The sequence below is a fragment of the Ovis aries genome, chromosome 2 (genome assembly GCF_016772045.2).
Source record: "Ovis aries strain OAR_USU_Benz2616 breed Rambouillet chromosome 2, ARS-UI_Ramb_v3.0, whole genome shotgun sequence".
NCBI lineage: Eukaryota > Metazoa > Chordata > Mammalia > Artiodactyla > Bovidae > Ovis > Ovis aries.
The window spans coordinates 242,347,783-242,375,754 of NC_056055.1; the positions used below are offsets into that span (position 1 = coordinate 242,347,783).

The window sequence follows — 27,972 nt, forward strand, 5'->3', positions numbered from 1 at the left end:
AAACATGGCAGCCTGACTGCGACCCGTATAGCTCTCTCGTGGAGCCGTTTCGCGCGAGAAAGGGCGTCTGGCAGCGACTTCCGGCGCCCCCGCCGCCCCAGGATCCCTTGCGACCGGCTCCAGCCCCCGAGGCGCTGGGTAGGAACCACGGGCTGGAGGCTGGCAGATGCGCCCAGCCCCAACCACATGAAAAGTCCCGTGCGCCCCACCTGCCAGCTGCTTTGAGCTGGCTTTTAACTCCACTGCTTGGCCTCCATGCCCGCCAAGAGCCAGCCTTCGAAGTGGCCTAGTAATTGGGCTCTCACATTTATGGAGCTCCTCCACCGGATTGGGTGGCCCACCTACGGGTGCCCACTGTTTTCCCGACCAGGTAGATGTCTGTTTCCTTACTGGAGAGACTAGGAAACTGAGGGTCAGGGAAGAGAAGCAGATTCACTAGGATCCTGAAGTTACTAAGTGGCAGACTTTAGACTCTTGTGCAAGTCTGGCTTTTCCCACTATATCAGGGCCTGGCAAGAGGTGATCATTCCTTCAGGATCAAGATGGATGCGAGGACCAGTTCTCTTTAACTGAACTTCTGGGGCAGGGCAGCAGCAAGACAGTACCCGCAGCACAAGCAGCTCAAAACTTGCAAGCCAAGCAGTTGATTCCGCCCCCAACCCCCCTTTATCAGTAAAGGCACTTGAGCCCCCAGGCACTGAGACTCTGTCATTGTAATCTTTAGTGATGACTTCAGACTCTACCTGCAATTACTCAGCAGGCACAGGTTCCCCTCACCCCACCCCAACTGGAGAAGCCTCCACTGTCAGGCACTCTGACTTCAGACTCAAATCATTAAGGAGGAGAAATGCAGGAAAACTTTTTGTTCAAGTAGCCCAGCTTCAAGACACTTAGCCCTAAGCAACACCAATGAATACATTTCTGTCTGCAGTCTCTGCTGTGCTGACTAGCAGAGCTAAATGGGATGGAGACACAGCAGATGTTTGTTTTCAAAGCACAGAATAATAGAAAGCAAGAAATAATAAAATATTGAAAGAACACTAGAAATATTAAATTAGAATTATTTAAAATATTAGAAATAATAATAGAGAGCAAGAAATGCTCATTGATTAGTTATTTCTGTATGAAGTAACAAAGGTATTTTAGATTGCTCCTTAACCAGGATTTAAACCAATTGCTTTTCTAAAGTTATTGGATACCCCAACAGCTCCATTAAGTGAGTACCAATATGACCACAATTTACAGGTGAGGAAACTGACCCTCAGGTGAAGTGGCTTGGCCGAAGTCTCACAGCTGATTAGTGGCAGAGCTGGAACTTGAACCTCGGTGTTAGCTCCATTGACCTGCTCTTATTCCAGTTGTTACCATGTTATCAACCCCAGGAAGCCCATTCCAGAGAAATCTGATGGCGAGTGATTCTACCATGGACATAGATAGCTAACCCGGGAGAATCCAAGAGCTGACTGGTATCATGGAAACTTGTCTGCAGTCAGGCCCCACCACACGCTATGCTGTTAGGTCTTCATGTTCTTAAAATAATCTATTAAGGAGTAGCTAGGAAAAAAAATATTGTTCAATCCTTGACTCTGCCCTTTTACCTTTGAGGGTGGAAGGAAAAGGACAGTCTGTGTTTTAGGAGCCTGGTTTCTGCCAGCTCCCTAAACTCAGGTTACAGCAGCCCAGAATCCCAGCCTCATCCCACCTTCTCTGAGGTCTGGACCCCGAGCTGGGAGTCCATGGTGAAAGTCAGCATCAGCCAGCAGGGATTCTAAATCCCAGCTGTGGGGAAGAAGTCACCTGCGTCCTGTCAGGCAATAGAGATGACCTCACTGAAAACCACAGCTCAGCCTCCTCAGCCTTAGAACAGCCTCTGCATGAAGTCAACCACATTTTATTGAATGCTTCTTTCAGACCTTGGCTCTGTGCTAAGAGTTTATCACACTTAACTCTCAATAATCCTACAGAACATTCTTATACCCATTTTCTAGATGAGGAAAATGAAGCCCAGATCAGTTCAATGACTTGTCCAAATCAAGATCACACAGCACATGAGGAGCTGAGCCTTGATTCGAACATAGGTCAAGCCAACTAAAGAGTGCATATGTTTAACCAGCACACTTAACTTTCCCACTTGGGACTGTTCTAGCTCAACAAGCAAGTCCCTTTAGAAAAACCCAACTCTCTGCCTAAGATAGTTCTTAGAACCACCTCAAAAAAGTTCTTTGGGGCAAGAAAATGGAAAGCCTAGATAGGATTGGCCGCTGTCTCTGACTTCCAGGGCCCCTTCAGTGTATCAGAAAGTGGTGCCGAAAGCCTTCACAGTTTCAGTCCTGTGTTTCCCCACCTGGCTCGAAACTGCTCAGCAGAGAGAGAAAGGAGGAAAAAAAAAAAAAGATTTTCCCAGGGAAACACTCAGCTCTCGCTTGAAATGGGGCTTGCCTCAACACGCTAGAGTGAGATCGTCAGCCCATTCATTTACCCTTACAAATTGCTCTGTGAATCTTGGCGCCGGTCTCCCTGCCCTTTCCCCTTCTAGAAACCCCATACAGCCTCCCTGCTCAGAGAGCGCCAGGCATCCACGGTTGTTTACTCACTCAAGTTCATTCGACATCTTCCTGCTCCCAGGCTCCCAGGCTGGAACGATGGATCGGCACCGGGCACCGAGGCTCTGCTGACCGCTCGTCTCTAATTCTCGCCTGACACAGACATTCCCTGCCCAGGGAACTGTTTGATTTATGTTGAGGTTTCAGTGTGGGGATTCTGCTGACAGGTAGGTTCCTGGCAGTGCTGGCGCTGATTGGCTACAGGTACAGGTGCCGGCGACAGCAGGTATACCTCAACAGGTGCAGCTGTTAACTCTTGGCCTGCCGAGTTGGGGGCGGAGCCTTGGGGGGGCTGGCTGGGTGGAACTGGCCAATTCCTTCCTTGGTGAGGGGGTGGGGGTGGAGATGAGGTAGGAGGGAGGAGAAAAAAAAAAATGCTGGAGAGAAGATAGCCAGAGGAAAAGTACAGGGACCGACAGATACTTGGCTGCAGGAAATCTCGATTCCTGTTTCTAGTATCCTGGATACTTGGAACATTGGAACATCCTTCCCCCCACCCGCCTCCCACGCTACCACCACCCTGCCAAATTCCCTTGGCCTCCTCCCCTACCCAGCATGGACTACTTCACAGCCACCAGGGAATTCCCAAAGGAGAGAGCAGATCTTCCCTTGAGGGCCTCTGCGCAAGTCCCCTTTCTTTTTTCCTTAGAGCTCTCCCTTTAAGGGAAAACTTATTTCTGAATAGTCTTTTACAGTTATTCAGGTGATTTCTCTTGACGGCTCACAGCAACCCACTGTGGTAGCACGCTCTCTTCCTCCCCCAACACACACACTTCACAGGTGAGGAAATGGAAGCCGGAGGGTAAACGTGACTTGCCCAAGGGCATGAGCTAGTGAGTGTCAGAGCCCAGATCTGAATCTTGTCATCTCACTCCGCATGTGGCTGTCCCTTTGAGCTGAAGTCACTGGCCTCAATTCAGCAGACATGTATGGAACACCTAATGTGTGCCAGGCCCTACTCTGGGTTCTGGGGAGACAGGTCAAAAAGACAGGGTCACTGCTCTTGGAGTTTATGATCTGGGGTGCGTGTGTGTGTGTTGGTGGCCAGGAGTGGGGGTGTAGGAGGCAGGCAGCCTTTTATTTGGTGTGATACAGATCTGAATGAGATGTCAGCAAACCACATACCTCTGGCCAGCACACAAGGGATGGAAAAGTTGAAGTCGATCACCTTCGAAAACTTTAGCTAGCCGGTCATTTCCCAAACTCCAGTAGGTGCTTCATTCTGCATTGGAAACGCAGGAGAAATCAGTTGCCTGTTAGACTAAGTAACTGTGGAATGATTGCCATGAGCTGTCGTCCATAAAGAACAAGGTTGGTAAACCCAGAAGATCCAACAAACAAACAGGAGAATGCTAGAACTTTTTATAGAGCTTCCACCACGAATAATCTGAGCTGAAGTCTAGGCCAGTCTTGGTATCTTTTGTTTTCCTCTCTCTCTCTTTCTTTTCTCCTCCCCCCCCCCCCCCCCCCACCTCCACCCGCCACACGCACACACCTTTTGACACATCATCCCTTTGCTCTGTCTTCCTGAGAGCCTCACCTTGGCCCACTCCTTTCTCTCTCAGGGAAAGGTGGAGTTTCAGCTACTCCTGCCAGTCTGATGGAGGTTTTCAAGGTAAGGCCAGAATCCAGAGGAGCCCTCTTGGGGTGTGGTCAGGCCTGTGGAGAGAGGATACTGGGTTTGAGAATTGTCAGAGGTTCGTTCCTCGCTGGAAGCTATGTTGGGGATAACGGAGGGGGTCCTGACAAATAAACAGTAAATAATCATAATAATTGCTAATGAAGCCACCTCCTCAGAGCAGGCCTCTCCCGCTACCCTTGTTAAAGTAGACATTCAGTCACTCTATCACATCACTTAATTCTGGCTCTCTGAATCCCTTGTGACTTTCGGACATCTCTCTAAATTGTTTATTGTCTTTCATCCCTTCTTCTAGAATGTAAACTCTGTAAGAGGAGAGACCTTGTCTGGGTCACTGTTGAATCTCCAGCGCCTTCCATGGTGTCTGGCACACGGTCAGTGCCCAGTGCACCTCACGCGTCAGGCGTTGTGCTAAGCCTTTGCGTACCTTGTCTCCTTAAAACCGCTTATGCCATAGGCCCTTGTGTTATCCCTGTTCTAGAGATGAGGAGACGGAGGTATGAAGTGATTAAATAAGTTCCTCAAGCTGCATGGCCTAGAAGTGGCAGCGTTAGAGTTGTGATCTGATCAGAGAGCAGAGCTTGGATGCCCAAGCCCTTGGCAGGGTTTATTGGTGGCAGGAGGGCCATTTGGTGCCAGCTGTAACTGCAGAGCTTAGTACTGCCCGAAGGATGGCACACTTGTCTGTGCCCCTGTCTGCCCGCCTCCTGGAAGGCTGTGAAGCTTCTTTCAGCTCTGTTGCAACTCCCAGGTAAAGGGCCTGGGGGTGACTCATGCTGGCTGGGCTCAGGTGGAGACTGGGAACCCAGGCAGCGTGTCTGTGCTCGCTGGGCTTTTAAAATGGGTCCTCTCTCTCTACACCTCTGGATCGTGCCTCTTTAATCGCCCTCACCCATCTACAGAGATCAGCAGGTTGTGGGGCAGAGGGTTTTTAACGTCTCCACACATGGAATGTCCAGAAGGCACCTGGATGAGATGGAGGGACTGTGGTCCAGGGTAGGTTGGCAGGGTACCACGAGCCAGTTGATAAGGTCGCTAGGACCCTCCAGCAGGAGCTAAGCCTCCCAGTCTGAGGGCGTGGGCTGTTGTAGGCCTTCGCTGAAGGATTCAGAGATGCCAGGTTTCTTAGAGAGACGCTACCCGCGCTTTCCCCCCACTCCTACCCCTTTCCTACTCCTGTGTGGCGTGGGCACAGCCCAGGGCGCAGCTGGGCTGGCATCTCTTCCCCTTCTTGGATTGGCCCAGTTCTTGGTTTCTTGGCAGAGGAGACTGAAAACAGAGACTCACCAATTGTATGTGACATAATGATTGTACTCACAATAATAACAGTAAGTAATGATGACTGCAATTTATTTCATATTTGTATATTACAAGCATAGTGCTAAGAGTTATCTGTGCTCTCTGATAGTATTACTCTGAGACTGGCTGACCTGGGTTCAGATCCTAGCCCAACTGTTTACTAGCTGTGTGATTTGGGGCAAATGACTTCAGCGTTCTGAGTCTGCTTCCCCACCTATAAATGGTTATAAACATAGTATCCCCCTCGTAAGGTTCTGATGAGGATTAAATAGGATAATGTAGATGAAGTGCACTGTTACTGTGTAGTCACTCGGTAGAGCCCGACTCTTTGCAACCCTAGGGACTACAGCCCATGTAGTCCAGGCTCCATGTGCATGGGATTTCCCAGACAAGAATATTGGAGTGGGCTGCCATTTCCTCCTCCAGGGAATCTTCCTGGCCCAGGGATCAGCCCTGTGTCTCCTGCATTGGCAGGCGGGTTCTTTACCACTGAGCCCCCAGGGAAGCCTGCCTGGCACTTTGTTGTTGTTGTTTGGTCGATAAGTCATATCCAACTCTTGGTCACTCCGTGGACTGCAGCACTCCAGGCTCCTCTGTCCTCCACTGACTCCCAGTAATTTGCTCAGATTCATGTCCATGAAGGCTGGGAGAGATCGACGGCAAAAAGGAAAGGGGATGGCAAAACATGAGATGATTAAATGGCTTCACCGATTCAATGGACATGAATTTGAGTCTGACACATAGCACTCAGTAACTTAGGAAAGTTTTTGCTCCAAAACCACAGATGGTGACTGCAGCCATGAAATTAAAAGACCCTTTCTCCTTGGAAGAAAAGTTATGACCAACCTAGATAGCATATTAAAAAGCAGAGACGTTACTTTACCAAAAAAGGTCCATCTAGTCAAAGCTATAGTTTTTCCTGTAGTCATGTATGGATGTGAGAGTTGGGCCATAAAGAAAGCTGAGTGCTGAAGAACTGATGCTTTTGAATGGTGGTGTTGGAAAAGACACTTGAGAGTCCCTTGGACTGCAAGGAGATCTAACCAGCCCATCCTAAAGAAAATCAGTCCTGAATAGTCATTGGAAGGACTGATGCTGAAGCTGAGACGCCGGTACTTTGGCCGCCTGATGGGAAGAACTGACTTATTTGAAAAGACCCTGATGCTGGGAAAGATTGAAGGCAGGAGGAGAAAGGGATGACAGAGGATGAGATGGTTTGATGGCATCACGGACTTAATGGACGTGAGTTTGAGTAAATTCCGGGAGTTGGTGATGGACAGGGAGGCCTGGCGTGCTGCGGTCTATGGGGTTGCAAAGAGTTGGACACGACTGAGCGACTGAACTGAACTGAACTGAACTGAACTGAAAGGTTAGGACCACTGAGTTAGGTGACTGCTGAGAGCCAGAGCTGCTTTGTATGTCTCTGCAGCTTGTGCGCTGCACACTCACAGCGCTGTTTACAGTAGGGGCCTTGCAGTGTTGAGCGTGGATGCCCTGCTAATAGCTCTTCCTTTTCTAACATGTTAAAACTTTATGGTTGTTCCACACTTATTTATTGACCTATATAAAAACATGGAAAGGACAAATGCCCAAATGTCAACAGTGTTCCTCTGTGGGTGCCAAAATGACAGAATTCTATTTATTTATTTGTTTTTTTTTTTGCCATGTGGCGGCTTGTGTTATCTTACATCCCCAACTGGGGATCTTAGTTCTGTGACCAGGGATTGAACCCAGGCCCACAGCAATGAAAGCGCAGAGTCCTAACCACTGAACCACCGGAGAATTCCCCAGGATGACAAAATTTTAATTGTTTCCCTATCCTTCTCCTCCCTGACCAAAGTTTCTGCATTGATTGTGCTTTTGTGATTAGGAATTATAAACAAAATCCCAGTTTAAATGTCATTCAGTTCAGTTCAGTCACTCAGTCGTGTCTGACTCTCTGTGACCCCATGGACCGCAGCACGCCAGGCCTCCCTGTCCATCACCAACTCCCAGAGTTTACCCAAATTCATGCCCATTGAGTCGGTAATGCCATCCAACCATCTTCCTCTGTTGTCCCCTTCTCCTCTTGCCCGCAATCTTTCCCAGCGTTGGGGTCTTTTCCAATGAGTCAGCTCTTCACATAAGGTGGCCAAAGTATTGGAGTTTCAGCTTCAACATCAATCCTTCCAGTGAACAATCAGGACTAATCTCCTTTAGGATGGACTGATGGATCTCCTCACAGTCCAAGGGACTCTCAAGAGTCTTTTCCAACACCACAGTTCAAAAGCATCAGTTCTTTTGCACTCAGCTTTCTTTATAGTCCAACTCTCACATCCATACATGACCACTGGAAAAACCATAGCCTTGACTAGATGGACTTTTGTTGGCAAAGTAATGTCTCTGCTTTTGAATATGCTGTCTAAGTTGGTCATAACTTTCCTTCCAAGGAGTAAGTGTCTTTTAATTTCATGGCTGCAGTCACCATCCGCAGTGATTTTGGAGCCCCTCAAAATTAAGTCAGCCACTGTTTCCACATCTGTTTGCCATGAAATGATGGGACCAGATGCCATGATCTTAGTTTTCTGAGTGTTGAGCTTTAAGCCAACTTTTTCACTCTCTTCTTTTACTTTCATCAAGAGGCTCTTTAGTTCTTCTTCACTTTCTGCCATAATTAAATCACATGCCCTTTGACTGAATGGTCATCATGTCCCATTCTTCCTGGAGTAAAAGTGGAGATAAAGAGAATAAAAGCTCAGAGTCCTTGCTCAGAGCTTCCCTATAAGATGCATGAATGGAGAATAGGGCTCTCCAACCTGAAGGCTCTGGGCAGTGAAATCAGGAATCAGATCAGATGTTAATTAGAATTATTATCATTTATTGAGCACTTACTCTATGATGCTTTCTTTAAATGCTCTGTGTCATTCCTCCCTGCAAAATGGGATCACGTTATTCATTCCAGACAGACAACTCCTAGAGTATTGAGCAACTCCAGAGTCAGCTGCCCAAGACCTTGGACGAGCAACTTCACCTCCTCATTACTCAGATTTCCTCCTCAGTGAAATGATCACTGTGAGAATTAAAGGAGATAACATGGTGTCCTTAGTATGTGCCAGGCACAGTTCTAGGTGTGTTAGTACATATCATGTAATTGTCTTGAGTCCCGTGGCATAGTTGTCATAATTTTCCCCGTCTTACAGAGAAGGAGCAGCCTCAGAAAGGTGAGGTAACTCATCAAAGATCACTTGGCTATCGACTTAGTATTCAAGTAGGATCAAATCAAGCTCTACCTGACCCCAAAGCCATGGGCACAGTCCTTTCAACCTCCTGCGTTCCCTTTTGGAACAAAGTCATGGATGGATGGATGGATGGGGAGAAGGAAAGAAGGAAGGAGGGAAAGAAAGTAGATAGGCTGGTTGATAGCACTTCCAAGGTAAGGACGGATTTGTTAGCATTTGGACTGCAGGAACTATACAAGGAAAAACCTCCCTTGGTACTTTGTCCCAGATCTCAACAAGTGTTCAAGAAATATTTGTTGAGTAAATGAAAAATGAACAAATGTGTATAATTTACACAAGGTCATTGACATTCTGGCATATCAGCTGTTGCCTTCTGTCCCCACCCCCAAGGAAAGACCTCCAGGTTTGAATCCCTGCCCTTCCTGTTATTAGCATATACCTTTGGGCCAGTGACTCAGTCTGTAAATTTCAGGGTCCCCATCGTCCCTCAGTGGGATTGATCTGCGGAGTAAATAAGATCTCCATGTAGACCTAATGGCCAGGAGTAGGTAGCTGCTTTTATAGGTGAGCACCCAGCTTAGAAAGGGATCCCCAGCCACCAACTATTATCGGCCTGACTACACAGTTTATGGCACTCAGCACTCAACCTTCCTTAAAAACAGTTCTTCAGGGAATTCCCCGGTGGTTCAGTGGTTAGGATTCCGCACTTTCATTGCTGAGGCCAGAATTCAATCCATGGTCTGGGAAATAAGATCCAACAAGCTGCTCAGTGCAGTCAGGGAAAAAAAAAAAAAAGGCCTCTTCTATGTGTAAAGCTCTTTTCAGCTTACATAGTGTTTTCCTATGGTTTATCTTCTCTGATAAAGCCACAGAGAGGCAGGGCAGAATGTTATCACTGTCCCCACATGATACGTAAACTGAGGCTTAAAGAAAACACCCCTACTGAAGCAAAGGAGTTTGGATTGGAACTTCAGATTTGGGACAGAGCATCACCATAGATACCATTATGGATCCTGTGGGTCCCGTAATACTGTCCTAGGTGTGCACCTAAAGCCCTGTTTCATCCTGATATTCCTCTCTACCCCATCGCTGGACTTAAGTGGAGGGACAGGCCACACATCCAACATTCAGAATATAGCCCTAACTAGAAGGCATGGAAGGACCTGGAAGTTGTACTCATGAAGAACCAGGACAAGGAGTGGGCAGCCTCCAGGCCCTTTTACACTCTGTACTTTAGATTTTTATCACAGTTCTGCCAATAACACCACCTACATTCCTTCTGAGAGGAATGGAAGGACATGAGGAATCATGGGGTCTAAAGTCATCCTGAGAGCTCCCTTAAAAGAAAAAAAAAAAATCTGGAAACAGAGAAGCAAGTTTTGTTTTTTTTTTTCCCCACTTATCAAGTTGATAAAGATGAAAGAAAATGGTGTTGGCAAGGGTGAGAGAAAGCAAGCTGTCTCCTTGCTGGAGGGAGTGTGAATCAGTCCAGACTTTGGAGTTAGATTTCAACTCATCCTTTGATCTTACATTTTCACTCATAGGAATTTAGCCTAAGCAAATAATCTGTGTGTGGAGAGTTATCTGCAAGGATATGCATCAGAGCGTTGTTTATAATTCTGAAAAAATAGAATTAATATAAATACCCTTCAGCAGAGGCTCAGTGAGGTAAATTAAGATCCTTGAATATAGTTGGATATTGAATCACAGTTCAAAAGGATGCGACAGAAAGCCCCTTAACACCGTGGAAATTACTTCCTATGCTTACAGCACAATTATTAGCGTTTCTGAGTCTTTACTGTGTTCGAGGCACTGAGCTCAGTTGTTTAGTCTCATTTAATCCTCACAACAACCAAGTGAAGTAAGTACTATTATCTTTATTTGACAAGCAAGGGAAGTGGGGCCTAGCAGAGAAATGTCTGGTGGTGGTTCAGTCTCTCAGTCCAGCTCTTAGTGACCCCAAGGACCGTAGCACACCAGGCTTCCCTGTCCTCCACCATCTGCCGGTGTTTTCTCCACCCAAAGTCATTTCCGGGGATCTCTGAGCTGGTCTCGAATGAACCTGGGTCTGATTCCCTACTTTTAAGTCTTTCAGCTACTCTTTACCTTTAGTAAATGAGTCCTTTCCTATTTTTAAAACCCATTTCCATGAGTGGAGAAAGAACAGGAAAGGCACACACCAGAGAGTATCGGGGGTGGTAGGATCAGGGGCGATTTATAGTTTATTCTTTTCGTATATCTGTCAACATTATTTCTCCCATTAATAGGGGGAAAAAAAGAGAGAGAGACTCTTTATAGTTATTAAGGAATAGCAAGTCAGAGAAGGCTTATCCCTGAACTGAGAAGGAAGAAGTGGCCAGACTGCTATCTGGAGATTCTTTCTCTGTTGCCAGGAACCAGCCAGAACAGGAGGCAGCCAGAGAGACCAGTGCCAGGAAGAATGTGGCTGCTGTCCTGGAAGGAGAGGACCCACTGGGAAGAACAGAACCCGGCTGGCTCAGCCCCTGAGGCTCACTCTCTCCAGGGACCTGGCCTCGGGCCCTAGTAGCCCACCTCCTACCACTGTGGGCCATCACCAGCCCACTTCAGAAAAAGGTCATTAAACCAGATACTGCCCGCTTCCAAATAAATGAGAGCTTCAAGTAAAAGTAAGTGAGAAGCACCTTAGTCCCTACCACCACCCTGGCAAGCAAGGCTGAAGATGTGTTTCCTTCTGTATTTCATCTATCTGAAGGGGTCACCCTGGGGACTTGGGTATTCAGATGACGGTCTCCTTGAGGAACTACAGAGGAAGAATGTCCAAGGCCTGCTTTGCACAGAGAGGATCCTGGATCCCCAGTTGCTGAATAGAAGAAGTGAGGGTCTGGGGTCAGGGCTGCCATCCTAGGTTAGAGGGAGCTGGGGTAGGGTGGGGTGGTTGGGACAGGTGTGGCCTGCTCCAGGCTTAGGGAGGTTCAGATAGGTACAATTAACCCATAAAGTCCTTTCCTTTTCCTTAAGGGTTTTCCTTCTAAGGCTGCCTCTGATGTTTGTTTAGATCTCATCTCACTGGAGGAGGGTGTAGTAGGAGGGGAGCTCTGTACCTTCTGGGGAAGGCAGAGGCCACGTGGTCAGAGGTTAAGTGCTTGACCTTGCTCACTGAGGGGAGGGTTTTTCTGAATCCTACGCTGGCCTGCCCAGAAGACTTTTTTAAGTCTCTCAGTTGGGGTTAAGATGGTGAAGCAGTGGGGAAAGGAAAGGGGAATAGTTCAGAAACTGGCCTAGAGGGACCTGCGAACCATATCTTACACCAAGATCAGGTCCCTCAGGCGGGCAGTTAACTCGGAAGGTCAGCAACCACTCACCACGCCTCACTTGCCCCAGCTCACCTTTCAGACTGCGTTCCAGACAGGCTGCCCATATGGCCTAGCCACGTGTCCTGCGGTGGCATGGCCAGCTTTCCCTCCCAGACCAGGCTCATTTATTTGGCTCCGTCACCCCCACCCCAATTGCTCTGGAATCCAGCTGTGTTCACATGTCAATTCATTTGTTCATTCAGTGAGTATGGAGACTTATTTCATCATGCAGTTCAGTCGCTCAGTCGTGTCTGACTCTCTGTGACCCTATGGACTGCAGCAACTCCCCGAGTTTGCTCAAACTCACGTCCGTCACATCAGTGATGCCATCCAACCACCTCATCCTCTGTCGTCCCCTTCTCCTCCCACTTTCAATCTTTCCCACCATCAGAGTCTTTTCCAATGAATCGGTTCTTTGCATTAGGTGGCCAAAGTACTATTATAATGATTTTTTAAGTTTCATCATTAAAATTTATAATAGTAGCTCTCATTTTTTGAACACATAACTATATATCAGACTGGGCTAAGCATGTTACCTACCCTGTTTCGCTCAGTCCTTACAACTGCCCAAAGATTGAGGTACAGTCATCACCTCTGCTTTATAGGTGTGGAAACAGGCTCAAAGGAGTGAAGGAATTGAGTGACCAAGCCAGGATTTGAACCCAGGCTGTTTGGCTCATAAATTCAATCCCTGAACCACCATTTTCTGTTGCCTGAAAAAGCAGTCATTCCGTGAACTTGATGAGGGCCAGCTCTGGCCAAGCATCTATATACAGGGTGGGGAGAGAAATGAACAATGTGTCTCTTTCTGCTCAGGCAGAAGCCTGGTGGGTGAACCTTCATCAGATTCGTCTGTTGGGGAAAACCTTTCCACCTTTCTCTGTCTGTGGCTGTAGTTTTGTGAAATCAGTTCTGCTCTCAGATGACAGTGATTCGTGTGTGCCGGAGGATTCCATGAGCGTTCACTGTCATCTGCAGACGCACCCGCCTCGGTGCACACATAGCAAAGCTCCTCTGGTTGAGAACTTCGATTCTGGAGATGAGCTACTTGAGTTCCGGTCTTGAGTCTGCCGTTTACTACCTGTGTGACCTTGGGCAAGTCCTTTGGTCTCTTTGATCCTCCGTTTCTTCATCTTTAAGCTTCTGCTTTGTAAGGCTTTACATGAGGTAACACATGCAAAGCGCTTACACCACTCTTGTACACTGAGTCCTAGTGATGTGAGCTATTGTTGCCATCGTTAGGGATGGGCCTAGCTGGCCTCCCCAGGGAAACAGTGCGTTCCTGTCTCGTCTCTTCCTTTGCCCCTGCCACCCAGGACACTCAGCCCAAGGCAGGTGTGCCTGGGAGTTAGTCACCAGGCTCCCCAGCCTCACAGGGGACGTGAGCATGAACGTTCCCCTCTGCCCAGGCGCCTCTGAAATCTGAGTCATGCCTCGGCAGCTCTCCCTAAAGAGAGATTTCCTTCAGCCTCAACCCACTCCCCTTTCGCAATAAACTCCGTCCTTCATACCCTCCTAGGTCATGCGCAGATCCCCACAGCTTTACCCACTGGTGGACCCTAGGGAAGTCTCCCTGGAGATCAGAATCTTGATAGGCAGATGATAGAAACTTGACTCTCTAGCCAGTGGCTTTGACTGTTTGTACTTCCAAATTCCTAGTGGTCTCTGAATTGACTGATGGCTCAGTTTAGGGCCACAGGATTTCATCTGGCCATCCTTGAACTAAGTGACAACTCAGACACAAGCACCGTCTGGATGGGACAAGCTCGGGAGCTTATGTTTGTTTCACTCTCTTCCACTCTCCAATTGCTGGAGGTTCCTTGCGGCCTGTGAGGTGGTTTGGGGGATTGAAAGTTAAGGCTGTCAACTTAGAAGGTTTGTTGCTCCTTAGATAGTTTCCTATGAATGGTGACCAGCTACAGGTCTCAAGACCCTGGTTCAAAACCTGACTCAGCCTTTCGTTAGCTGGGACCCTGAGCTTCATAACTTGTTTCTCAGGAGTCTGTTTTCTCATCTGTAAAAATGGGAATAATAATATTATTTACTTCATAGGGTGGTTGGAGAAGGCAATGGCAACCCACTCCAGTACTCTTGCCTGGAAAATCCCATGGAGGGAGGAGCCTGGTAGGCTGCAGTCCATGGAGTCGCTAAGAGTCGGACATGACTGAGAGACTTTCACCTTTCACTTTCATGCATTGGGGAAGGAAATGGCAACCCACTCCAGTGTTCTTGCCTGGAGAATCCCAGGCACAGAGGAGCCTGGTGGGCTGCCATCCATGGGGTCGCACAGAGCCAGACATGACTGAAGCGACTTAGCAGCAGCAGCAGCATAGGGTGGTTATGAGGATTAAATGCATGTGAAGCATTTAATATAGTGCCTGGTACATAGTCCTGTTGTTATGCAATGAGGGAGAAGGTGCTGAACCCAGAGTCAAGAGATTGGGGTATGAGTTCCAGCCCTGCTGCTCTTTGGCTGTGTAGACCTTAGGCAAGTTAACTCCCCATCTCTGAGTTTCTTCAACTGTGAAATGAAAGTCTGGGGTTTGAAGGTCAGTTGGGTTCTTTTTACCTATGTACTATCTGTGAGCTGTGACTTTGAAGGTATATATACATACACCTTATTATATATATATAAACCCAGAAGGGAAAAAACGTACCAGATGTTTTCATCTGCCAAAATTACATTTCCCAGGACTCTTGACACCATCTTCAAAAGCCATCCCATCCAGCAGCCTCTAGGCTGAGCCTTCTCAACCCAAGGAACTGTTAGAAAGAGCCCAAGAAGCTTACTAGAGCCACAGCCAGGCCTCAGGGAAGAAAGCAAAGCGGGCATCACAATGAACCGCATCACAATGAGCCAGCCAGCCCCCAACACCATACCCCAGGATTTTACCCTTCTGTGCCTTAGGCAAGAGTCTAATCAGAAAGGATTAGTTTATGGCAAGGGATGTTTCCTCTGTAGCCTGAAAATGTTCTGATTTGTTGTAAAACAGGCCCCGCCAGGGAAATAGAACAGTTTCTTCTTGGTCTAGCGACCTCTGACCCTGCCCCCCTTCCTGGCCCGCCTGGCTGTCTCAGCAGCCCCCTGCAGGAGGCAGATGCTGGGAAAGGGGGAGGCGGCCAGCATCCCTAAGGACTGGGGAGTCCCTCCCCAGAGAGTCTCCATGAGTGCAGAGTCCCACTGAGTTATTCTTATGCTCTGTTTGAAGCCGCCAGGGGATGAGCCGGGTGGGATTTGCCGAAAATGAAAAGCAGTTTGTTTCAACTCGTTCTACCAGTTTTTACCCTCTACAGTAAAACATCACTTAACCATTTTAACGGAACAAATTTACCTTTACAGAGACAGTGGGTCTAAGAGGAATTTGTTGGTGGTAACTAGCAAACAGAGGGACCTTTTATGAAGTCTTGAGTACCCAGCATTGTGCCAAACATCTTACATCCATTATCTTACTTAAAAAATTACTGGCTTCACTGTAGGGGGAAAAATATGGTTTTAATTTTTCAGGTGAGAAAACTGAGGTCCAGAAAAATAAAGTGGCTTGCCCAGAGTCAGTGGCGGAGCTGGCGCTTGTATTACTGCAGGGCATCCACCGCAGCCGTGACTTCGTGCAGACTTGAGTGGAGCCTTATTGGTGAAGCTGTGCCCAGGCCGAGATCTGCCCACCTTTCATGAAACCTCAGGCTCAGTTTTCTAGAAGACCTACCTGATCGCTTTTTAGTCCTTTGATAGCTCAGGGCTCTTGGGGCTTCCGTTATAGCTCAGTTGGTAAAGGATCTGCCTGCAACGCAGGAGACCCCAGTTAAAGGATCTGCCTGCAATGCAGGAGACCCCAGTTCGATCCCTGGGTCAGGAAGATCCCCTCAGGAAGGGATAGGCTACCCACTCCAGTAGTCTTGGGCTTCCCTTGTGACTCAGTTGGTAAAGAGTCTGCCTGCAATGTGGGAGACCTAGGTTCAATCCCTGGGTTGGGAAGATCCCCTGGAGAAGGGAAAGGCGAAGGCTACCCACTCCAGTATTCTGGCCTGGAGAATTCCATGGACTGTATAGTCCATGGGTGTGACAAAGAGTTGGACATGACTGAGCGACTTTTACTTTCACTTCTGTCTGTGGAAGAGGCTGTTTCCTGGTCACTGGCATGTCCAACGGCCAGTTACCATGGACTTTTCCCCCCTGCCCAGCAAATACCAGGTCCAAATACAGCCAGTTTTGAAGATAAAGAGTCTGGAGGAATTCTGCAGCATGGATGCCCTTTCCAGCTCTAGTCCAACCCTGAGACTGTTCGTTCCTTCTCTAGCTGGGAAGTGTCTTCCCTCTTCCTGCTCCTGTGTAACCGCTCTGCCCAAGGCAAGCCTGCTCCCTTCCCTCCTGTCCCTGTGCCTTCCTGAGGAAGCAGCTGTCTTTTCTTCACAGCAGGTGGCTCTGCCCTGCTCTGGCTCCAGTTTCCTGTGCCGTTTGCTCCATAACTCTCCTGGACCCAAACTGTTTCCAAATCCTCTGAAGTCATTTCAGGGAATCCCAAAAATGTATCCTGGGAGACACAAGAATGCCCAAGACGCTCCAGGCAGAAAAGGTTCTGGGATCGAAACATTTGGGGGAAGCTTCATACCAGACTCTTCTAGAAATTAACCGTATACTGCTATCAAGCCAAGTCACCAAAGAGTTCTGCAGTGAGAAAGCCTGTTTCGTTTGTTTTTTCAACAAACTGAGCTGACCATGAAATCATCTCCCCCCATCTCTACTGTATACCTATAAAACCTGTAGCACCAGTGATCCACTGTGGAACATACTTAGATGCTACCCTCAGCCTGCCACCAGAGTATAAAGTTGACCTTCCTATTTCTCTGGGCTGATCTAACATAACGTGCAAAATAATCTAAGATGACATCTGATCAGCAGGGTCTTCAAGAAAGACATACTCAATGGGGACGAAGAGTCTCTTAACATAATTTGATGAAGATGCTACTTCCAGAAAAAATCAGGGGTTTTGAAGGAAGAGGAGGAGTAGAATTTGAAACAACCAGCAGACAGGGATTACCAACTTTTATTCACTTCCTATTCTGAGGACCAAGCCAGGGGTGGAATGCAATGGAGAAAAGTCAAAGTCCAGATCCCAGTATCAGATAAATACTTTTAGGGTGAAGGAATGAATGATCTAATAATTGGTCTCCTGGCCTCCAGGCTCTTCCCACTCCATTTTTATGCTACCAGCTGTATATATATGGTCTCAAACCCCAGATCTCATCAGTCCACTTTGTTGTCCAGGAATCCTGTACCCTGCTTCCTTCAGGATAAAGTCTATATGCCTTGACCTGGCATTTAAAACTCTGTAAAGCAAAACTCCAACCTACCTTTTCATCCTTCTTTCCTACTCCTTCCCATTGGGTATTCGTTCTAGTCGCACCCACCTCCCCAAATACAGTGTTTCTTCCGTCCTGCCTTTTCCCGAGCGATTCTTTTTGACTCAGATTTCCTCCCCTGCCCCCACTGTCATGTAGTCAGTCAGTCCTAGCAATGCTTCGAGGCTCAGTTCAGGACCGGCCACCCGTGTTAAATGAAGGCAAGACACAAAAGGAGAACATTATGAATGATTCCATCTAGACAAAAGTCAAAAATAGGCAAAAACTAATCTGTTGTGAGAAAAAAAACAATCAGAGCTGTGGTTGCCTTTGGGGGGTAGGGTTTGATTGGAAGGGGAAGAGTGCATAGGGGCCCTTCGGGTATGGAGAGATCCTCTACCTTAATTCCGATGGTGGTTACACGAGTGTGGACATTTGTCTGAATTCATTGTATTGTACGTTTAAGATCTGTGCAGTTCCCTGTGTTGCAAATTTAATCTAGAAATAAAAATCTGGGAGTTGGTGATGGACAGGGAGGCCTGGACCCCATGGACTGCAGCACACTAGGCCTCCCTGTCTATCACCAACTCTTGGAGCTTGCTCCAACCCATGTCCATTGAGTCGGTGATGCCATCCAACCATCTCATCGTATGGAGTGGGTAGCCTTTCCCTTCTCCAGGGGATCTTCCCAACCCAGGGATAAAACCCAGGTCTCCTGCATTGCAGGTGCATTCTTTACCAACTGAGCCATGAGGGAAGCCTGATATATATATATATATAAAATATATAAAATAAATATATACACACACACACACACTTAATCCCCATGAGATACCGGGTAGCCATTAAGTCTGAAAACAGAAAAGTCTGCATCACAAATGTGAATGGTTTCGCTATATTACATTATGTACATTAGCTATACTACATCATAGGCAAATTAAGGGTGTCTCAGACTGTAAACATAACACCTGCAATGCAGGAGACCCAGGTTCCATCCCCGTGTTGGGAAGATCCCCTGGTAATCCACTGCAGTATTCTTGCCTGGGAAATCTCATGGACAGAGGAACCTGGCGGGCTACAGTCCACGGGATTGCAAAGAGTTGGACATGACTTTGCAACTATACAATAGTATCTATGTGCAGTGGATGAGATGGTTGGACGGCATCACTGACTCGATGGACATGAGTCTGAGCAAGCTCCAAGAGCTGGTGAAGGACAGGGAAGCCTGGCGTGCTGCATTCCGTGGGGTCGCAAAGAGACACTACTGAGAGACTGCAGTGAACTGTCCAAGCTTTATGTGATTATGTATGTGTGTGTATGTATTACTATTATCAGTCTCCACTTTACACTAAGAATTCCGAGGCCTAAGGTCAGAGGAATGTATTCTGCTGCTGCTGCTGCTGCTAAGCTGCTTCAGTCGTGTCCAACTCTGTGCGACCCCATAGACGGCAGCCCACCAGGCTCCCTCATCCCTGGGATTCTCCAGGCAAGAACACTGGAGTGGGTTGCCATTTCCTTCTCCAGGGCATGAAAGGGAAAAGTGAAAGGGAAGTCACTCAGTCATGTCCAACTCCTAGCGACCCCATGGACTGCAGCCCACCAGGCTCCTCCATCCATGGGATTTTCCAGGCAAGAGTACTGGAGTGGGTTGCCATTGCCTTCTAGAAATAGGATATAAATCCAGGACTGCCTGATCTCAGAGCCATTAAGCTGGACTAGCTCCAAAGTAGCACACTTAAATCCAGGTGAAATGTGAGACTTGAAAACAGCGGTTTCCCTGAAATTGAAAGTGTGTGTGTGTGTGTGTGTATTTCTGGGAAGTGTAAAGTCTTTGGAGGGCTCCCACAGCTCCAGGAAGTGGGTGCTTAACTAGAGGAGGACTTGGGTTTGTAACTCTGACTTCACCATTTATCAGTTGCATGACATAACCATGGGCAAATTGTTTCATATGACCTAGCATGGGTTCTCCCACCTTCAAGATTGGTATAACAGTGCCTACCTCATGGCTTTTAAGGGAGGATTCCTTCAGTGAGATAACACATATAAACCTCTCAGCATGTGTAAGTTCTCAGTAAATGTTGAGTTTATTAGTGTTATCATTTTGCTATTATGATTACAACTCCCTGTCTCCTCCTCCTCCCATTCCCCACGTGCTACAAACACACACATACACACACACACACACACAGAATTCTTTTGAAATGCAGGATATAGTCATCTAAGCCATTTTGACAGATACTTCTATCACAAGCACGTTAGAGTAGCCAGTCAGCTCAGGGAATAAAAGAAAACAAAACAAAAAATCCCAGCCAACTCCCTGGTGGGAAAGACTCCAGGGAATCTTTATGATTTGGGTCAAAAAAAGAATCTTTGGCTCCTTAATTGGGCTTCTCCTTGCCTAACTCTTTCTGAAATGGATTGGGTCGAAGCCTTACAACACAAAGAACAGGGCCACTGTGACCCAAGTGCCCACCTTAGAACTGCAGGTGAAGTCTAGGCCCTGGAGTTCAGGGGCTGATGGGCCTGAGGGGGGCTGGCTGAGGATGAGGGTCCCCCTTTGTAGTTTTAAAGACCAGACCTTAGGGTGTTCTGCCTTCAACCTAAAACAACTGTCTGGCAGGTGGAGGAGTTGCCGGGGAAAAGTCTTCTCAACAGGTCATGCTTTTCGTCTCTGATGTGTAGAATTCAACAGGTCAGGTTATTTGAAATTTTAAAAAATGATTTTTTTCTTATTTCAGAAGAAACCCATGGTCTTTGAGAAGGAAAAAAAAAAATCAATGCACATAATGAAGAAATTTTATCCAAAGAGAACCACCTTTGTTCTTCCCTACACTTTACCTGTTTAGAGGAAGACCACTGCCCTGCAATAAAATGCACAACTTCCCCAATTGGACTCTAACCCTAGCTGTATACATGTGGGCTAGTCTCTTGAACCCTCTGAGCTTCAATTCCTCAATTGTAAAATGAAAATTAATATATATATATATTTAATTTTAAAGAGAACATCTATGTTATACGATTGAAATAACACCTAAAAGTGACTCAACAAATGTTCAGTTCAGTTCAGTTCAGTCGCTCAGTCATGTCCGACTCTTCGCAACCCCATGAACTGCAGTCCACCAGGCCTCGCCATCCATAACCAACTCCCGGAGTTCACCCAAACTCATGTCCATTGAGTCAGTGATGCCATCCAACCATCTCATCTTCTGCCATCCCCCTCTCCTCCCACCTTCAATCTTTCCCAGCATCAGGGTCTTTTCAAATGAGTCCGCTCCTCACACCAGGTGGCCAAAGTACTGGAGTTTCAGCTTCAGCATCAGTCCTTCCAATGAACACCCAGGACTGATCTCCTTTAGGATGGACTGGTTGGATCTCCTTGCAGTCCAAGGGACTCTCAAGAGTCTACTCCAACACTACAGTTCAAAAGCATCAATTCTTCAGCACTCAGCTTTCTTTATAGTTCAACTCTTATTTCCATACATGACTACTGGAAAAACCATAGCCTTGACTAGGCAGACCTTTGTTGGCAAAGTAATGTCTCTGCTTTTTAATATGCTATCTAGGTTGGTCATAACTTTCCTTCCAAGGAGTAAGTGTCTTTTAATTTCATGGCTGCAATCACCATCTGCAGTGATTTTGGAGTCCCCCAAAATAAAGTCTGACACTGTTTCCACTGTTTCCCATCTATTTCCCATGAAGTGATGGGACCAGATGCCATGATCTTAGTTTTCTGAATGTTGAGTTTTAAGCCAACTTTTTCATTCTCCTCTTTCACTTTCATCAAGAGGCTGTCTAGTTCTTCTTCACTTTCTGCCATAAAGGTGGTATCATCTGCATATCTGAGGTTATTGATATTTCTCCCAGCAATCTTGATTCCAGCTTGTGCTTCTTCCAGTCCAGCATTTCTCATGATGTACTCTGCATATAAGTTAAATAAGCAGGGTGACAATATACAGCCTTGACACACTCCTTTTCCTATTTGGAACCAGTCTGTTGTTCCATGTCCAGTTCTAACTGTTGCTTCCTGACCTGCATACAGGTTTCTCAAGAGGCAGATCAGGTGGTCTGGTATTCCCATCTCTCTCAGAATTTTCCACAGTTTATTGTGATCCACACAGTCAAAGGCTTTGGCATAGTCAATAAAGCAGAAATAGATGTTTTTCTGGAACTCTCTTGCTTTTGGATGATCCAGCAAATGTTGACAATTTGATCTCTGGTTCCTCTGCCTTTTCTAAAACCAGCTTGAACATCAGGGAGTTCACAGTTCACGTATTGCTGAAGCCTGGCTTGGAGAATTTTGAGCGTTACTTTACTAGTGTGTGAGATGAGTGCAGTTGTGCGGTAGTTTGAGCATTCTTTGGCATTGCCTTTCTTTGGGATTGCAATGAAAACTGACCTTTTCTAGTCCTGTGGTCACTGCTGAGTTTTCCAAATTTGCTGACATATTGAGTGCAGTGCTTTGACAGCATCATCTTTTAGGATTTGAAATAGCTCAACTGGAGTTGTATCACCTCCACTAGCTTTGTTTGTAGTGATGCTTCCTAAGGCCCGCTTGACTTCACATTCCAGGATGTCTGGCTCTAGGTGAGTGATCACACCACGGTGATTATCTGGGTCATGAAGATGTTTTTTTACAGTTCTTCTGTGTATTCTTGCCACCTCTTCTTAATATCTTCTGCTTCTGTTAGGTCCATACCATTTCTGTCCTTTATTGAGCCCATCTTTGCATGAAATGTTCCCTTGGTATCTCTAATTTTCTTGAAGAGATCTGTAGTCTTTCCCATTCTGTTGTTTTCCTCTATTTCTTTGCATTGATTGCTGAAGAAGGCTTTCTTATCTCTCCTTTCTATTCTTTGGAACTCTGCATTCAAATGAGTATATCTTTCCTTTTCTCCTTTGCTTTTCACTTCCCTTCTTTTCAGAGCTATTTGTAAGGCCTCCTCAGACAGCCATTTTGCTTTTTTGCATTTCTTTATCTTGGGAATGGTCTTGCTCCCTGTCTCCTGTACAATGTCATGAACCTCCATCCATAGTTCAACAAATGTTAGCTGTTCTTATAGCAAATGCAGATTCTTGGGGAAGAAAAAAATTGCTGTCACACCATAGATCCTGTTTATAACCTGCTTTTTACCCCCACTAGCTGACAATGTGAATCGCTTTCCAACATCAAATGTTCCATTATGACCTTTGTATGGAAGATATGGCCTCATTTATCAGTCCCCCACCAATGGGTATTCAGGACGTACCCAGGATTTTTATAAACAGTGCTACATGAACTGCAACTGAACCTTTGTGTCCAGCCATCATTATTTCCTTGGAGCCAATTTCGAGAAGTAGAATTTCAGGGGGGTTTTAGCGTAGGCACAATTTTATGATTTTTGATACCTGTTACCAAACTGCCCTCCAGATAGGTTATATTGAGTTCTTTTCCCACCAAGAGGGAACCAGAGTGATTGTTTCCCTATATCATCACCAACACTGGTTTTTATCACTTTGCTGCATCTATAAGCAATTTGCTTGAGCAAGGGGATTTGTTCTGTCTGTCTGATTCAGTTGGAACTCCCAGAGGGCAGGGCAGGGAGGTATGAACAGGTCCTTCCATGTGTAGCTCCCATGCCTAGTACATGCTCTTCACACAATAAACACTCATGAACTACCTAAACTGAGTCTCTGAAGACAAGAGTAGCTTTAAGCACCCTGAACAGCCAGTTCTTAATAACGCAAAACTGAACGACTACAAATGGCACCTGGAGGAAATTCAGAGACTGTGCACAGAAGGCAAAGGCGCTTCCGGAAGCACTGCCCTGATATTCGGGTCTTAATCAGCCGAAATCAGCCTGGGCCAGGGCCACATACCTGCGAACACATTTGCATGCATAACTAGAGATCCACTCCAGTTTCAAATACACAGGGGAGCTCTGAGCCAGGAGACGGGTTTCGCATTGTCACCATTTTGGCGGTGGCCCAGGACACGTCACCTCATCCTTTTGGGCTTGGTGTCCCTATCGGCTTAGTAGTGTTTCTGCCAGAAGTATTTTAACCATCATGGAATATCACCTCCCTCCCCTTTCCAACATTTATTGAGGAAATATGATGCCTCCCATCCACACTGGAGGCAGGTTGGCCTGTGGGTAAAGAAACAGACTCTGGAACTGGGTGTTCTGGGTTCAAAACCCTTGCTCTGTAGCATCCTCACTATATGAATTTGGACAATGGGACTCCTCTGAGACCTGTCCCCAAACTTTTTGGTACCATGGACCAGTTTCATGGAAGACCTCCCCAGAGCAGGATGGTGGTGGTGTGGGGTGGGTGGGTGGTATCTGGATGATTCAAGCGTGCTACATTTATTATGCACTTTATTTCTATTATTAGTACATCAGCTCCACCTCAGATCATCAGGCATTAGATCCCAGAGGTTGGGGACCCCTGCCTTAGAGGGTTTGGTGGACGGATTAAATCAACTCATCTGTGCAGATCCCTTAGGACAGTGCTTGGTACATAGTGAGCACTGTCAGCAACAACTTGTCTGGTTTAAACCTTGCAGTATCACTGTGAGGTAATGATTACTTTTCCATCTTAGAGACGGGGAATAAGGAGCATAGAAGTCACACAGCTGGGAAGGATAAAGCCTGCACTGAGCTCACGATATCTCACTCAGGACTTTTCGCAGAAACCTGAAATATTAAAGCTGGAAAACACCTTCCAAGTCATCTCATCCAGTCTTGACGAGCCCAGAGAGTGGAATGGACTTGCTTACGGACACGTACGCAAGGTACTTGACTGAACAGGGCCTGGGCTCCAGCCTCCCCATGGCTGCTCGGGACCCTGCTGCCGGGTGCCCAGAGAAAGAAGCCTCTGTCTCTGCCCAGTCACTGCCCTCCCTCCTGGGCAAGGAGAGGAGCCCAGGAGCTTGTGGGGACTTGATCGACTCTCCGGCCAGGCACAGACCAGGTGCTCAGAGAAGCCGCTGTTGTCGCTGGCTGCTCCCATTACTCCTCTTGTGCAGTCATTCCAGTCTTGGGTCCCCTCCCAGGGGGACGGTCATCCACCAGCTCCTGCCTGGACTTGTCCTCTCTGGAGCTCCCCTGGGTGCCGAGGCAGGGGGACTGTGAGATTGGCTGCTCTTGCTGCCAGGCCCACGCTGCTCCCCATTCAGACTCAGCACTGGGCAGGGAGTATGAGATCCCGGGGGGAACGGGCCCCTGCCCCCTCCTCAACAGCTCACTCTTCCCTGCCTTGTTCTTAGGCTGTCTTTATAAAAAATGATACATTTCACCTAACATATTAAAAGTATTACTTCAGTGTGTAGTCAATATACATAAAGCATTAATGCTGCTGCTGCTAAGTCGCTTAATGAGGGGATCTTATTTTTTTGTACAAATTGTTAAACTCTGATATAGATTTTAATACTACAACACAGCTTATTTTGGATGCTACATTTTCAAGGGCTAGGAACCAAAAAGTGGAAAAATCTACATGTCCACCAGCTGGTAAATTAGCAAGATGTGGTATATCCATACAGTTGTTCAGTTCAGTTCAGTCGCTCAGTCGTGTCCGACTCTTTGCGACCCCATGGACTGCAGCACGGCAGGCTTCCCTGTCCATCACCAACTTTCTGAGCTTACTCAAACTCATGTCCGTCAAGTCGGTGACGCCATCCAACCAGCTCATCCTCTGTCGTCCCCTTTTCCTCCTGCCCTCAGTCTTTCCCAGCATCAGGGTCTTTTCCAATGAGTCAGCTCTTCGCATCAGGTGGCCAAAGTATTGGAGTTTCAGCTTCAGCATCAGTCATTCCAATGAATATTCAGGACTGATCTCCTTTAGGATGGACTGGTTGGATATCCTTGCAGTCCAAGGGACTCTCAAGAGTCTTCTCCAGGACTTCTCTGGTGGCCCAGTGGCTAAGACAGTGCACTCCCAATGGAGGGGCCCCAGGTTCAATCCCTGGTCTGGGAACTAGATCCCACATGCTGCAATTAAAATAACTCTTGTGCAGCCAAATAAATCATAATAAAAGCTTTCATTAAAAAAAAGAGTCTTCTCCAACACCAGAGTTCAGAATCATCAATTCTTCAGTGCTCAGCTTTCTTTATAGTCCAACTCTCACATCCATACATGACTACTGGAAAAACCATAGCTTTGACTAGAGGGACCTTTGTTAGCAAAGTAATGTCTCTGGTTTTTAATAATATGTTGTCTAGGTTGGTCACAGCTTTTCTTCCGAGGAGCAAGCATCTTTTAATTTCATGGCTACAGTCACCATCTGCAGTGATTTTGGAGCCCCCCAAAATAAAGTCTCTCACTGTTTTCATTGTTTCCCCACCTATTTGCCATGAACTGATTGGACTAGATGCCATGATCTTCGTTTTCTGAATACTGAGTTTTAAGCCAAATTTTTCACTCTCCTCTTTCACTTTCATTATTCAGCCTTAAAAAAGAATAAAGTACAACAGGAGGAAAGCTTGAAAAAAAAAAAAATAGAGGCTAAGGGAAGGAAACCAGACTCAAAAGACCACATATATATATTGAATGATTCCTTTTATGGGAAATGTCCAGAATAGGCAAGTCCATAGAGCAAGGAGACAGATGGTGGTTGTCAGGGGGCTAGGAGTTGGGGAGGTGGGGTGTGGAGTGACTGCTCCTAGAGACAGGGTTTCTTTAGGGGGGGATGAATTGCTCTGGAATAAGTGTGATGGGTGTTTAACCTTGTGAATACACTGATAGCCATTAAGTTGTGTACTTTAAAATAGTGAATTGAATGGTATAGGAATTCTATCTTGATTTTAAAAATAAATGATATAATATATTAAAAGTAAAATGCACTCATACAAAAACAGTGAAACTGTCTTTTTTGTCCTTTTTCAGTTTATTGTTCATATTGAAGTATATTTGATTTACAATGTTATATTAGTTTCAGGTACAGCAAAGTGATTCAGTTATATATATGCATACATCTATTCTTTTTCAGATTCTTTTCCCATGTAGGTTATTACAGAGTACTGAGTAGAGTTTCCTGTGCTACGCAGTAAAAAAAAGTGAAAGTGAAATCACTCAGTCGTGTCCTTGTGACCCATGGACTATACGGTCCATGGAATTCTCCAGGCAGAAATACTGGAGTGGGTAGCTGTTCTCTTTTCCAGGGGATCGTCCCAACCCAGGGATTGAACCCCTGTCTCCCGCCTTACAGACAGATTCTTTACCATCTGTCCTTGTTAATTAGCTATTTTATATATACTAGTGTGTATATGTTAATCCCAAACTCCTAATTTATCCCCCGCCCTTTCTCTTTGGTAGCCATAAATTTGTTTTCAAAGTCTGTGAGTCAGTTTCTGTTTTGTAAATAAGTTTATTTGTATCTTTTTTTTTTTTTTTTTTAGATTCCACATATAAGTGATACTTATGTGCAGAGTACATCATGAGAAATGCTGGGATGGATGAAGTACAAGCTGGAATCAAGATTGCTGGGAGAAGTATCAATAACATCAGATATTCCATGGACGGAGGAGCCTGGTAGGCTGCAGTCCATGGGGTCACGAAGAGTCGGACACGACTGAGTGACTTCACTTTGACTTTTCACTTTCATGCATTGGAGAAGGAAATGGCAACCCACTCCAGTGTTCTTGCCTGGAGAATCCCAGGGACGGGGGAGCCTGGTGGGCTGCCATCTATGGGGTCGCACAGAGTCAGACGCGACTCAAGCAACTTAGCAGCAGCAGCATGCATATGACACCACCCTTATGGCAGAAACTGAAGAACTAAAGAGCCTCTTGATGAAAGTGAAAGAAGAGAGTGAAAAAGTTGGCTTAAAGCTTAACTTTCAGAAAACTAAGATCATGGCATCTGGTCCCATCACTTCATGGCAAATAGGTGTGGAAACAGTGGCTGACTTTATTTTTGGGGGCTCCAAAATCACTGTAGATGGTGACTACAGCCATGAAATAAAAAGACACTTACTCCTTGGAAGAAAAGTTATGACCAACCTAGACAACATATTGAAAAGCAGAGACATTACTTTGCCAACAAAGGTCCGTCTAATCAAGGCTATGGTTTTTCCAGTAGTCATGTATGGATGTGAGAGTTAGACTACAAAGAAAGCTGAGAGCTGAAGAATTGATGCTTTTGAACTGTGGTGTTGGAGAAGATTCTTGAGAGTCCCTTGGACTGCAAGGAGATCCAACCAGTCCATCCTAAAGGAGATCAGTCCTGAATATCCATTGGAAGGACTAATGCTGAAGCTGAAGCTCCAATCCTTTGGCCACCTGGTGTGAAGAGCTACTCATCTGAAAAGACCCTGATGCTGGGAAAGATTGAGGGCAGGAGGAGAAGGGGACAACAGAGGATGAGATGGTTGGATGGCGTCACGGACTCAATGGACATGAGTTTGAGTAAACTCCGGGAGTTGCTGATGGACAGGGAGGCCTGGTGTGCTGCAGTCCATGGGGTCACAGAGAGTCGGACACAACTAAGTGATTGAACTGAACTGATAAGTGATATATGATATTTGTCTTTGTCTGAATAAAGCTGTTTTTAATAGGAAAATA

The 27,972-nt window shown here is 46.5% G+C and overlaps 1 protein-coding gene and 1 long non-coding RNA gene across 2 annotated transcripts in view; one reads left to right on the top strand and one right to left on the bottom strand.

Annotated features, from left to right (window-relative positions):
• Window positions 1–2,861, bottom strand: part of GRHL3 (grainyhead like transcription factor 3) — a 36,608-nt gene extending 33,747 nt beyond the window's left edge. The window contains exon 1 of the mRNA XM_027965520.3: window positions 2,595–2,861. Within this exon, the coding sequence (XP_027821321.1) occupies window positions 2,595–2,611 (17 nt within the window). The 5' untranslated portion in view covers window positions 2,612–2,861. The remainder of the gene's footprint in view (window positions 1–2,594) is intronic.
• LOC114113250 (uncharacterized) lies at window positions 2,603–27,972 on the top strand. The gene is made up of 4 exons (XR_003588301.3): window positions 2,603–2,770; window positions 11,153–11,407; window positions 24,012–24,203; window positions 26,809–27,972. It is a non-coding gene; the product is annotated as an uncharacterized LOC114113250 (long non-coding RNA).